Below are 13,698 nucleotides of genomic sequence, written 5' to 3'. Positions count from 1 at the left end.
GGAGGGCTCTGCAGAGAGATTTAGATCGATTGGACGGATAGGCAGAGTCCAACAGCATCAAGTTTAATAAGTCTAATTGCTGAGTTCTGCATTTTGGACACAAAAATCCCCTACAGCGTTACAGGTTGGGGACAGTGTGGCTGGACAGTGTCCAGACAGAAAGGGACCTGGGGGTGCTGGTCGACAGCCGGTTGGATATGAGCCAGCAGTGTGCCTCGGTGGCCAAGAAGGCCAATGGCATCCTGGCCTGCATTAGGAATTGTGTGACCAGCAGGAGTAGGGAGGTTATTCTTCCCTATACTCGGTGCTGGTGAGACCACATCTTGAGTGCTGTGTCCAGTTCTGGGCCCCTCAGTTCAGGAAGGACATAGAGATGCTTGAGCGCATCCAGAGTAGGGCAACGAGGCTGGTGAGGGGCTTGGAACACAAGCCCTGTGAGGAACATTTGAAGGAACTGAGGTTGTTCAGTCTGGAGGAGAGGAGGCTTAGAGGAGACCTCATCGCTCTCTACAACTTCCTGAAGGGAGGTTGTAGACAGGTGGGAGTTGATCTCTTCCACCGGGCAGCAAGCAGAACAAGAGGACACAGTCTCAAGCTACGTCAGGGAAGGTTTAGGTTGGATATTAGGAAAAATTTTTTCACTGAAAGAATAATAAAATACTGGAATTGTCTTCCTAGGGAGGTGGTGGAATCACCATCTCTGGATATGTTTAAAAAAAGACTGGACTTGGCACTTGGTGCTATAATCTAGTTGTGGTGTTATGGAATAGGTTGGACTTGATGATCTTAGAGGTCTCTTCCAACCTCATTATTCTGTGATTCTGTGATTCTGTAATTTTTTTATATTACTTCAAAAAATGAAAAAAAAAGAAAATTAGTATTGAAAAAAAAATTGTATTTCTGTTTGTTTCTAAGTTCCTGGGCTTCTTGTTTTGCCAGCAGCTCACAATACTAGATGTATTTATATTTTTAGTATAAGATAGAAACTTTTCACATAGGAGAAAGTTTACGATAGGCACCTTTCTTTATCCTTAAAGACTTAAATGAAAAATATATGGATAGAAGAAACCATACTCCCTCAGGTAATACAGGCTTTATAGTAACAAGCATCAAGCTTCTCTGTATGTGAAAGCAAACAGAAAAAATCTTGCTTTCAGTTTACAGATAAGAAGTAAGAAAGATGGCATCAATCTTGGTCTGGTAATTATTTACACAGAAATATTTTACCTCTGAAACCTAGCAATGAACAGAAATTTAATCAAAGAATAAATTGTTTTAAACTCCTACATTAAGGTGGAAAGTTTAAAGTACACTGATGGAAGATGAAAGTTTTTACACCAGCCTTAGATGTCACTCTACAAAAGCATAAATGTGGAGGATCTGGGACATGGAATAATTGCCTTTTTTATAAATGAAGCATGTTTTAACACAGCAAAATAGAAGGGGATAAAAAAGTGCAGAAAGACCATGAGGTCTCAGGGAATTATAATGGAAAGCTTAATAAAAGATTCACCACGTCTTTGCCTACCATGTGGAATCATCATAATCCAAATAGTAAAAAACCTGCTTTATCCAGGCTTTTCTGGAAAAACTCTTGCAATAGTCATGATGTATAAAGGAACACCGTAATTTTTTTTTGTTATTAAAAATTCACCATGGATAAATTATAAAATCAGGAAATGTTTCAGTTCTTTCACTAAATTAAAAAAAAAAAAAAACAAAAAACTAGTAACCAAAGGTATTTAAAGGAAGCTGGCTAAGCTGTTAATTCCCTTGATTAAAGCTGTGAACACTTAATTCCTGAATAACAAGATGTTACTCTCTCATGCAGTATTAAATATGCTCCATAAAGGAGAAATTCAGCTTTGGAAAATGTTGAGAATGGTCAGACTTTTCAAGGACTCCATCATAATTTCCTAGGTTACATGTTAAAAGTATACTTCACAGGGAAAACCTTCAAAGACATTAATTTTCAGCAGCAGAGAAAAGAAAAGCATTTCACTTCATAATAACCCAGCCAAACATATGTATCTTATTTTTGCATCAAATGAGGTAATTAAAATTCTATTAGCAACATTTTCCTCCAAAATGTATTTTTAAAATAATTCTATTTCCAAGATACAGATTTCTATCAGGCTGAAGTGTTAAAAGTCCATTGAAGAAGAAATACGTTTATTATATACATGAAAGTGTAATTTATATATCAATAGACTTAAGAACCAGAATCTCAATATATTAGTCTGATACTTTTAATCCAATCTAGATCATTGACTTACCACATTCTTGACATGCAGTTGTTCAGTAAATCCACAAAAAATGTTTTAAACAAGGATATAAAAAGTGGAACAAGTACTAAACCAAACAAAGCAACAACAAAACTCGAAAAACTTTTCATGAAGATCTACAGTTGTCTTTTTTTAAATTTCACCAATAAAATATCCATTGTTAATACTCTTTCCATTTAAACAGATATTTGTGTTTCAAACTCATTCTTCTATAGTGGCCTTCAAGCAACCTTCTGAAAATATATTTTCAGATGCAGTCTGAAAGCAATGTAATTCAGCAATTATTGGGTTCCAATGATTGCTGAATTACAGCAACCATTGTTCATGTAGTTCTTAAAACTAAATAAAAACTGCCCCCTTAAAAGAACCAACTATATTTAAGCTATTTCTTCTCCCTTGTAAAAAACATTTAAACAGAATTAGGCCCTCAAAAACCAGAATGTAGGGATAGAATGCGTTTATAATAATTGAAAGTATTAATTTTGCCTTTTCTCCATCTGTTTTGTTATTTATTGGAAATTTTTCATTTATATGGAAATTTTTCATTGGAACTGGGTATGTGAGGAAAACATTAAAACAACCAGTATACTAACCACATGGTGTGCTAGTAGCCTTTTATTGTGCAATGGGCAGAAAAAAATAATAATAAAGTAAAAGAAAGCCCTAATTTTTAGTTCCAATTAACTGAAATTGGAACTAAAACTAATTGGTATTGTTCTCTGCTCTTACTCTAACTCTACTCCCAAGAAATGCAGGCTTACTATAAAAAAATACATTGAAACCACAGTATAAATAGATAAAAAAAAATCAAATGGCTTATTTTTTATACAAATTTTTTCTTTTTCAAACAGAAAAATAAAAATCTTTTACACCTGAGAAAAATAACTCTTTAACCTACCTTGACTGCATATCTTGATGTGTTTTGGACTGGCTGACTTCAGCTGGAGTCGAAGTGACTTGCTGTTGTAGCTCCACCAAAGACTGGTAGTACTGTTGCTGATGATGTTGCTGCTGTTTGTACCGAGACAAACTGAAAAACAGCCCTAAAATGGCTTTCAAATTTCCATTCCTTATTTCTATTAAAAAAACAATAAAGAGAAAAGGAAGTGAAAACACTTTGTTTTTAGACTTCAGTTTTGTAAAAGTCATACTAAAATATGCCTGTACATACCTATAGCTATACATGTTTATATCTTATATCTCTTAATTTACCTATAATATCAGAGACATTTTAGGAGTCACTGATAGTATATTTTTTAAAATATTTTTGGTATCTTACATGTCAGTGTAGCAATAAAAAACTATCTCTACAATGCCTTCATGATGAGTCATTTGCATGGTCATAAACAAGAGTATATCGAACCTTAAATAGAGCACATAATCTGAAATGAATACTCCTGTGCCAACAAAGTACAAATATTCTCATTAAGGAAAAGCTCTTTCAGAAAAATCTGAAATCTTTCTAGTATTAAATATAAATTCTGTCAAACCTCATGACTTTAAATTGCTCTTACTGCTTTTGGAACAAATTCTGTGCACATTGGTAATAAATCATGAGTTCTAGAAAAATCAGAAAGACTGTATGGTAATGGTTCTTGTCAGTGAGAACATACCCATTAATACAGATGTGTGCAGGAAACATGAGAGAAGAAAATAAATGGAAGGTTGTTTTTAAAAAATATGACTGTAATGCTCATGATTACATCTTTGAACCTTCAAATGACATGATTCTACAGCTTTCTATTTTATACTGCTCTTACTGATAATGAAGACAAAAGCTACAGCTTTGACAAGGCCAAACAGCTACCTGAATACAATTCTGGTGAATCCCGGTAGTATCACTATGATTCCCAATTCTTTTTTAGCTTTTGCCTAGCCTGAGATGAAGATTTTACAGGGATGTTGTTATTCTTTGCTGATAAAAGATCTCAGTGTCAAAAATGAAACCTCAGAAGATTTTAATGAAATTATCTGCAGCATGTAGCTATGCTCATAACCTCATTATTAATTTTCTTTGGCACTGACCACCTTGTGAAAGGTTTTTATTAGACCTATAGACTTGCAACCTGACATGTAGTGCCTCAACCTTTCTGCCTTCCCTGCAAATCAAAATACTGAGTTGTGTGTGCTGCAAAGCTTTCCAAGGCAAATTTTCAAGTTGAGTTTATACAAAATTACTGTCATTTTCATGTCTCTTAAACAATATTAATTTTCTTTCAATAGGATTAGGTGAAACATTAATACATATACTAAGGCAGCAAAAACTGGAGCTTTTATGTTCACAACCTGTTCTTCAAAAGCAAACCTAATCCTAGACACTGGAATATACTTCTAAAAATGTAAATTTGTTCTAAGCAGCCATACTTAATTCATCTTCCCTGTGAAGATGCTGCAGGATCTTTGATTAGCAATGAGACCACGAGAGACATGTAGAACTCTCCCAGAACACGTAAACTTTTTAGGCAATACGACTTTTGCAGTCATGTTGGTTTCAAGGAAGATCATTGCCAAGAAATACAGAAAATTTGTATTTAAAATTATCCTAAAAACACCCCAAAAAACCCATATAACTATCCATTTTAAGTGGCTCTGATTTGAAAAGACTGTCAGTACATGACACCAGTTTATTTATTCTTATCATTTTGCATCAATTAATGCTCAGAAGAAGAATCCTTTGTTAAATCTCACTCAACATTTTTCAATTTTAAAATTTTGCTCTTTTTGTGCTAATATATTTTTACTATTTTTAGGGAAGGATGTTATCAGTAACTTTTTCTTTATTACTTTTAATAAAGTTAGAAGATTTCTCACAAGCAAAAAATCCAGAAACTTCTAATGTGTACTAAACATATACTTGGAGAATGAGAGGATTGTTTTTCTTTGTAGCAACTGGATTATTATTTATCAACTAGGCTCTCAAGCAGAGATTTGGCAGCCAAGATTTGAAAATTACTTTTTTTCTAGACCTCTTTGTTCAATTGTCATAATGAGGTCATAAACTGGTTGTGAAATCTTCAAAACTTCTTAAGCTGATGGTTTATTTTTCAAAAACCTCTCAGGTCAATAATAAATGACCCAGTAGTAACAAGACACATTTACCAAAGCTTATTACAAGAAACTAAATTTCTTCTCCCCCTAAAGAATTGTAATATTCAGGATTATACACAGTAAAAATGGTATATTTAAGGAAATCACACCTCTGCAGTATTTTTGAGAATATCATTATGAAGATAGTGGATTTACTCCAGATTCATGACCAACTGTGTAACAGCAGAATTAATTTTAATCTTACTTCAGCACTAAATGTTAAAATTTGGTTTTGAAGAATAAAGAGCATTTTAAAACATAGTCTTAGCATTTAGTCCTATGTAGTAGTATTGCTTTTAGTAGTATATGAATTTAATATATTAAGTTAAATATATTAAAATTATTTCCCAAAGCAAAACAAAGGTAGGAATAAAGGCATTTCAGAATGCAGACAGATTCTTGTTTTATAAAGTATAGAAAATATATCATGCACTATGTCAAGGTACTAAAGAATGATGAATATCCTCATAAAATAAATCCATGCTACTCACACATCTAATTAATACTTTATATGAAAGTAAAAATAGGCTGCTCTAGAAATTCTGGTTCTGAATAGCCTTGAGGTGAATGAGTGCACGCAAACTTTCAGTATTCTCTTGCAACAAGATATCTACAAGTACACACAAAGGTTCTCTTAAATTGCTAGGGGAGCTTTTCACAGTTTGACAGTCAAGGTGAATAGATAGTAGATATAATGTCTGTGTTGCATGTTTAAAATCCTAAGTAGGTTCATATGGTAAAAGATGGTAATTCTGAATTAATTTAAAAATCAAATAGTGGTTAGCTTTCCAAATTTTTTCTCCATGAATCTTCTAGAATTCAACTGAAATTATCATCTCTGGAGAAAAAAATCCTTCCGGCTTTTATTTGTGCTACAAGCAAAATAAAAATACAGGGTTGCATCTCTGGACCTGTTACCTTCAGGTGCCATAGAGGTCAAAGGTGAGCAGCACCTTGCAGAACTGCTACAGGACAAAGACATATACATTTTATTAAATAACTTGCCTCTTACATGAACAAGGCAATATTACATAATAATTACGACAACTGATATTTTTAATGTTTTTTATTTATTAATTTAGTTGCAACTACGTTAGGCAATCATTTAAGGTGACTAATACAGCAGAATAACTGAAGCAGCAAAACCATTCACTCTTTAACTTAATAAGAGACATCAAAGGAATACTATAATTTTCAGACTCATCTGGACAGCATTACTACTAATAATAAATTTGCTGAAACAAATAGTCTTCCCTGGGTTTATTTCACTGGGCAAGATTCTTATGTTCTTGTTTGCTGTTTTGAATCAAATATATGAACAAGTTTAAAAAAGTATGCTCGGGAAGTTCTGTGCCTACCCAATATTGTGGAGGTAACATGAAAAGATTAATACCATTGAAAAAATATTGTTTTAAAACATTGTCTCAAACTTCATAAACATTGCATTTCTTGGTTCAATTTCAAGGGAAAATTAAAAGAAACTTTCTCACTTGTTATCACTAATGTATATTTGCATGCTGTTCAAGACAGCTGGAGCTTGGTATTTAGGAGCAGGTGATTTGTGTTAAGAAATTCAGCTTTCAGGAGAAAATCTTGTTATTTTTTCTGATTATTTGTTTCTCTTACCTTCTGCAGAAAGACCTTGGACATTTACGCCTCTGGCTGCCAGAAAGCTAAGGCAGACATCAACATTCTCAATCTGCAACATGAATAGAAATAACAAGCAGGATAAGACTATTTTACAAAACACAGAAATGTTGGGAGAGGGAAAAAAAAAAAAAAACCAAAAAAAAACCCCACAACTACTCAGGAATGAATACTTTACATTCATTGCATACTACAGCTCTTTATCAAAGTTTAGCAAGAATGATTACTGCTAATTGGGCAATCGAGATAAAGCTTTCATTGTCCACTTTGGTGCTTAAAAACAATTCACAAATGCCCAATCTAGAATGCATGCTCAAAACTCAGCAACCCACCTAGTTAACATAAAACTGGGATTTTGTATGCTACAGACAAGCAGTAGTGAAAGCACTCATAGAGAGCTGGACACTGAACATATGTCTGGAGATGTGAGCAGCTGAGTTTACTAAAAAATGTAAGCAGAAACCTCCAACAGTGTAAGTAAAGGTACTTGCTTGGGACGATGTAGGATTCTGTGAAAATGGTATCACTCTCATTAGTGGTGTTCCTCTAACTTTTTTCCTTCAAAAATACATAAATAAATTTAATTTATTTATTGTTTATGCTCCTCAGAAGAGTTTTTGCTTAGTAAAGAATATGGTGCTGGCTTCTCTTGGTAATTTAGAAAAAACCTACAGCTACCACAAAGAGCATTATATACAAAAATGTAGCATAAATGTAGATCAATAAAAGGATAAAACTTCTGCCTCTAAAATGAATAATCACAGAATTAGACTGCTTTTATGTGTCTAATACATGATAGAGACAGGCTGTTCCAGAACATTCTTGAGTCACCATCCTCAACTGATTACCCCAGTCCTTCCAGGACCTCTGAAGGAATAATCAGCTATAAACATAAAAATGACTATTTTTTTCTACAAATATGCTGCTATGAATACAGAAAAATTATGTATAGAGATGTGTTATGTTTCAAGTGGCTTCAACAGGTTTGATTTTAAAATAATTCTTTAGGTTGATGCATTTATTTCAAGGCAATTAGGACTAATAAAATAAAAAAAAAATGAACTTTATTTTAAAAATCTATTACCATTGGAAAACATTAAAAATAAAGCAAATAATATTAAACACTAAAAATATAAAGCTGCATTAGCTCAAGTCCATGCAGTTATTTTATTTGAATGTTTACACATTTTACAAAGTCTCATTTCAATGGTTTTCAACCATCAAAACATTAAGGGTAAATTCACTCCTTGAATGAAAGCTACTTCATCCTTGGCAGTATCTTTTCACACCTAGGAAAGTGACTATCAAAGACATCTTTCTATATTGGAGTTCTGCCATTGTTCCCTGGAAATGGTAAAAAGAGTAGATAAAAAGATATAAATATTTTTTTAAATACTGACCCTAGAAATATGAATTGCAAGTCTACAGAATGTCTTGATCCATGGGTGTAAATGTATTAATTTATAAATACCTGACAGATGTGCACTTCAAGACAAAAAAGGTCAATATACTACTAAATATATTTTTAGAAGTCTTTTCAAACCTTGATTTCAAGGGCATGCTAAAATTTACAGTAAATTATAAACTATTTTTTTTACTGAGTCCATTACAGAAGAAAACCAAAACTCAAAGTCTGCAGTTAAACTAATGAAATTTACTAAATGACTGGGGTCTACCATACAGTTTCCATAAATCAGTTTGGTGGGTGTCACCAATTTTCACATCTTAGAATATGGAATAAATATCCTAAAATCAATGAGATTACACCAGCTCTGGCCCAGCACAGTCACTGCAGCAATCTAGGCATTAACTGTCATTTTCTTAAATGTTTATGTAGTTTTACACCAAGGAAAAAACCCAAATTACCTAGGTAATTTTGTTAATACATAGAGAAGTGACACAGCTAAATCAGTTGCAAGTTGGCTGGGGCTAAAATAGGAAGATCTGATTCTTCCTCACCTCCTCCTCCTCCCAGGTGTGAGGGCCCTGCTGCTGCTGGGCTTCAGCGCTTCTCTGAGCACACCAGGAGCTGGCTCCGAGCAGAGAACTCACCCAGCAAAAAGGCAAAGGGATTCAGTCATTCCAGTTTCCCTGCAGCCAGATAAGTGCAGGAGCCAGCAGAGGGGAGGGTGTGTCCCAGCCTGAGTAAAGTGCGGCTCGGGAGAGGAAAAGGGAGGTGGCAAGGAGGGACAAGGCAGATGGTGCCACTCCTGGTGGCAGTGGCAAGGCACTGGGCTGGCTCAGCCCTCTGCGTTCAACCAAACCCCTGCATCAGTTGAGAAAATAGTGCACATTAAGAGAATATTTCTACTCAACCTTTAAACAATGTCAACTACATAAGAAAAAATTTTGAATGTAAATTTTTGTGCTCTGAAAAATTGAAAAGAAATGAAGATTTGGTGGGCTATTAGCTATATAACTCATTGTGTCTTTGGACTTTCAAATCAACCATAAAGCAGTATTAATTGCTTCAAAGATGGGAAATTCTGCTCTGTAAGTACTGGAAGCCGAAGGGAGGAGAAAATAAAAAAGAAAAAGAAAGAACGAAAAATCAGCACAGTATATCAGTAGCATCCAACTTCAAATAACTGGAACAGTATTTCCTAACACATATTCTAGTTTAATCAAGTAATTTTTGATAATGGGCATGTCCCCTCCGCAGTAGCTCAGGAGACCACAGGTATAACAAAAACCTAGTTCACTGGAGGATGTTTAAGCCCTAATGTGAAAACATCTCAGTATCTATCTGCAATACCGAATAATAGTAAATAATAAGCCCACTACCTAAACCTTCACATACATTTAGTGAATAATATACTATAGAAACAGCACCTGGTTAATTTATGTGTTTACTTTTACAGCATGTGTCTTTGAAGTCCCGTCTCAAACTCTCAGAAAAAAAGAATCATTCCCACTAACACCACTGACTCAGTATGCTGCAGAACTACACAGCAAATTCTGTTTGGTTTCAGAGTTCACCAAGAGAAGTGCAACAGAAGCCCTGAGTCCAAAGTCACCCTTTTGGTAGGGGTGTATGAAGCAATAGCAGTGGCCAACTTTCAGACAATAGACTGGGGTTGCACTGTTAGCCTTATAATAAAGTCTTGTTTTGACTTGTGAATTGAGCAAGTTTGGTGTGGCAACTCACAAGCCCATAATACCCTGAAAATGTCAGAAAACAGCTCTTGCAGTCAGCTCTCTGATAATAACTGCAGTTACTGTACATCTCTCAGAAACTCTTAGGGGATTGAACGAGACATGCATTAATACATTTTTGGGTTATTTTCACTTTCTTTCCACTCCAGTCTAGAAAATGCTAGCATTAAAATTCCCCCATTTTGAAGATCTCAGTGTGTCTCTAAATATTGTTTTAATTACTTACTTCTTGCCCTAGCAAACCACAGTTATTCTTTGAACTCTTTGAACTCAAACCCAAGCAGCCCCAAACACTTTTTCTTCAAACTGACTCACAGATGAGAGTAATTTTGCAATTACAAAAGTTCCAAGAGTTTCCAAGCAGCTTCCATTCCTTGGTACTGTTTCAATCAAGAGTGGTATGAATTCCTGAAGTCCGTGTTTATACAAGTAGTTACTCACTGGGAAAAAACTCCTCCTAGAGCTGACACTGTATGTGTAGAATTGTGCTGCTCATATATAGTGGCTGAAGATTTTGTGGTGTAACACAACAGACACCAGACATATTTTATACCTTACATATGACCACAATTCTGTAGTGAATTTTGCTTGCAAAAGGAACTAGTTTATAGCAGAGATCATGTTTATCATTATAGTGAGTTGTATCATGAGAACTACAAGGTATTGTAGCAGAAGATATCACTCATTACAGTACAGAATTCAGGATATACAAATTGACTCCAAGTCTTACATGTCATGACAGAGATGAGTCTCAAATTTGCAAATTTGTTTGTACAGGTACATGTTGCCAAGATCAGACTGTTGCTGTTGATAAAGTTCTCCACTGCTGTCAATCCCTGATTTTTATTTTATTCCAAGGCTCTTCTTTTATATTAAAGATTCAAAAGAGTGGAACAAATGCAGCACATTGAATAGCAGAACTTCAACAGTAAAAACTTTAACAACAACAAATAGGTTAAATAATTAAAAATATAATAAACCTTCATTGCCATATAGCTATTTGCCACTTAGCTATTCAATTAACCATGCTTCAAGTCAATCAACACTACATGAAATTGCTTTTCAGAGGTAAAAAACCCCTAATTTGGAAATCTAATCACTTTCTTATCAAAACTCAAGGATATTATGCCAAATTCTGAAATGTAGCTCCAGCATTGTGGGTAAAGATACACTTGGCAAAGATGATGATAATTTAGGAATTAATTTGTGTCCGGCATCATCAGGTAGGTAACACCATTTGATACTTTTTCATTAGGCCTAATAGGTTTGCTTAAAATATATAAAGCTTTCTTCATAAATCTGATCTTTCTGACAGTATTCATACACATAGCATCATGAAAAAAGCACCTGGGATACGTAACACCATAAACATAAGTGATCTCCAATATATTTTTACACTGATATAGAAGGGGATACAATTAATATGATAATGCAGAAATAAACAGAAATGTCACAGCTCTGATAATATTAATAGATTAGGTAGCAGGCAAAGAAGATACATTGGAAATATGTTGACACATATGATATTGTAGTTGTGGGTAGCCTGCTTTTGAGTGAAAGCAATTTGAAATTTATAATCAGAAATAAATCACTAAATCAGAATGGGGGACTTGCACAGTAGGAGCACTTAATACCCAGCTGACTTACAGCAAGAGTTCATTTGTGGGATGTACTGACCAGCTACTCAACACATAGAATATGTCTATTTATTCCTATTATTTTTGCTGTTGCCAAAATTAATTTTGATCTCCTTTGTCTGAAAGACACTTTCTTCGCTTGCAAAAATAAATTTAATTGTGGGATTCTCAAAAGACATGTAACTATGACTAACAGCATGATGTTTCTCTGGGTGTATAAGATCAAAAAACATCTTGCTTTGACTAACTCTCTCTTATTAAGTTTAGGACAATATAGCTTACAAGAACACATAGACACACAAGTTAGTCACTGTTCACCTCCTTTGAGATGGATTCTTCCTGAAGAATGGGACAGCTTTATATAAACAACAAATTATTGTAACCACATAGAGTTTCTACACATATATGCTCTTACATACTCTTGATTATTTTGGCAGCAAAAATAAAACAATAATTTCTGTTATCACTTCATTCAGTGCTATCTTCCACAGTTCCACGTGTGTGTTTTGATATTCCGATTCATGACCCAGTTCCCAGATAAAATTTGGCAAAGGATTTTCCCTGTAGAAGTTTTGTAATGTTCCTGATGGTTGATTAAGGACATCCATGGAGACAGTATTCCACAGAAATCCAGAGAATCACATACATACTCACTTTCCAGAGAACAGAAACTCCACAAAACTCTTCAGTATTTAGTGCTTTATTTTTTTCTTTTTAATTGCAAATAATAAATAGTACTCCTTTGAGATTGGTATTATGGTTCAATATAGTATGTGTCACAATAACTGTAGTTCAAACACACTTTACCGACATGTTTCTTCCTAAATGTTCTCAGAGTATTAACCTGAGTTGAGAGACATGCATTTGAATCTTCCTCTTGCATGGATATTCATCAGTAATACAATTTGTGGATGATTTAAATGAATGCAGAATTAGAAAATATGTTATTCTTGTTCCACATCACCTTCTTTTTCAAGTTATGAAACAGTAGTAGAGTCAAAATTAAATAAATTTCATGCTTCGCAGGTAGTAACCTGGACACTAAATATATACAATTCACATTTTGTATAAAATTATTAAAATTTAAAAACGTAAAAGCAGATACTATTTGTCTGATTTAAACAGAATTCAGTCATGTAAAGAGACACATGAGCTTTGGAGTTCTGTTTGCTTACTCAGTAGGTGAAGTGACAGTGATCTGGTCTCAGTTGCAGGCTCTAGAAAGATCAGAGGTTCAGGCAAGCAATCAAGATGTCTTCATGAGTAAATAAAGTTATTTTTGATGCACATGTTGGAGTTGGTAAGAGAACTAAACTTTCCATATAGATATAGCTATCCAGAATGCTCTGGGAGATGCAAAAGTACTTCAAGGTGGAAATGGCCTAAACTCTGATCTTCCCTTGTCTAATAGCACTAAGAGAATTGGTCATGTACACTCTCACAAATACATGGTTAATCTGCATACACACACCTACCTAAACAAACTATTCTTTGGTAGATGTATAAACTTTCACAACCTGCTATACCCATAAGTGTTCTCAGAGAATTAAAAGAACAAGTTTATTTCACTTTCTGTTCTTAAATGCTCATCCATTCTGACCTGTTGACAACCCACTTGTCATATGGGAAACACCCAGATTTTCAGTTTACTTTGTAATTTTGTTTCTTATGGGTTTTCTTCCCAGCTGGTTTCACTAGTTTGTATTTATGTTCTGCCAGTCTTTAAAACAAAGAGCTAAAAAGACAGAGAAACTGAAATAGAAAATGTTTGCTGTCCTATAGTGCCATGTTTTTATTCTCAGCTTCATCATTCAAATTATTTAACAAAATTAGGCTTGATAAACCAGGCTTCATAAACTAGGCAGATGGACATTTAACTTTTTTTC

The 13,698-nt window shown here is 34.3% G+C and overlaps 1 protein-coding gene across 18 annotated transcripts in view; it reads right to left on the bottom strand.

Annotated features, from left to right (window-relative positions):
- The window catches only part of NAV3 (neuron navigator 3), a 521,462-nt gene that overhangs the window by 153,630 nt on the left and 354,134 nt on the right, over positions 1-13,698 (bottom strand). For all 18 annotated transcript variants that reach the window (XM_072923966.1, XM_041713781.2, XM_041713789.2 and 15 more), the window contains 2 exons: positions 6,999-7,071; positions 3,184-3,361 (listed from right to left, as the gene is read on the bottom strand). In XM_072923966.1, coding sequence (XP_072780067.1) covers positions 3,184-3,361; positions 6,999-7,071 — 251 coding nt within the window. The remainder of the gene's footprint in view (positions 1-3,183; positions 3,362-6,998; positions 7,072-13,698) is intronic.

The sequence above is a fragment of the Taeniopygia guttata genome, chromosome 1A, assembly GCF_048771995.1.
Source record: "Taeniopygia guttata chromosome 1A, bTaeGut7.mat, whole genome shotgun sequence".
NCBI classification, from domain to species: domain Eukaryota; kingdom Metazoa; phylum Chordata; class Aves; order Passeriformes; family Estrildidae; genus Taeniopygia; species Taeniopygia guttata.
The sequence above is the reverse complement of the archived record's forward strand: the minus strand, read 5'-3'. Positions and strand labels throughout refer to the sequence as shown.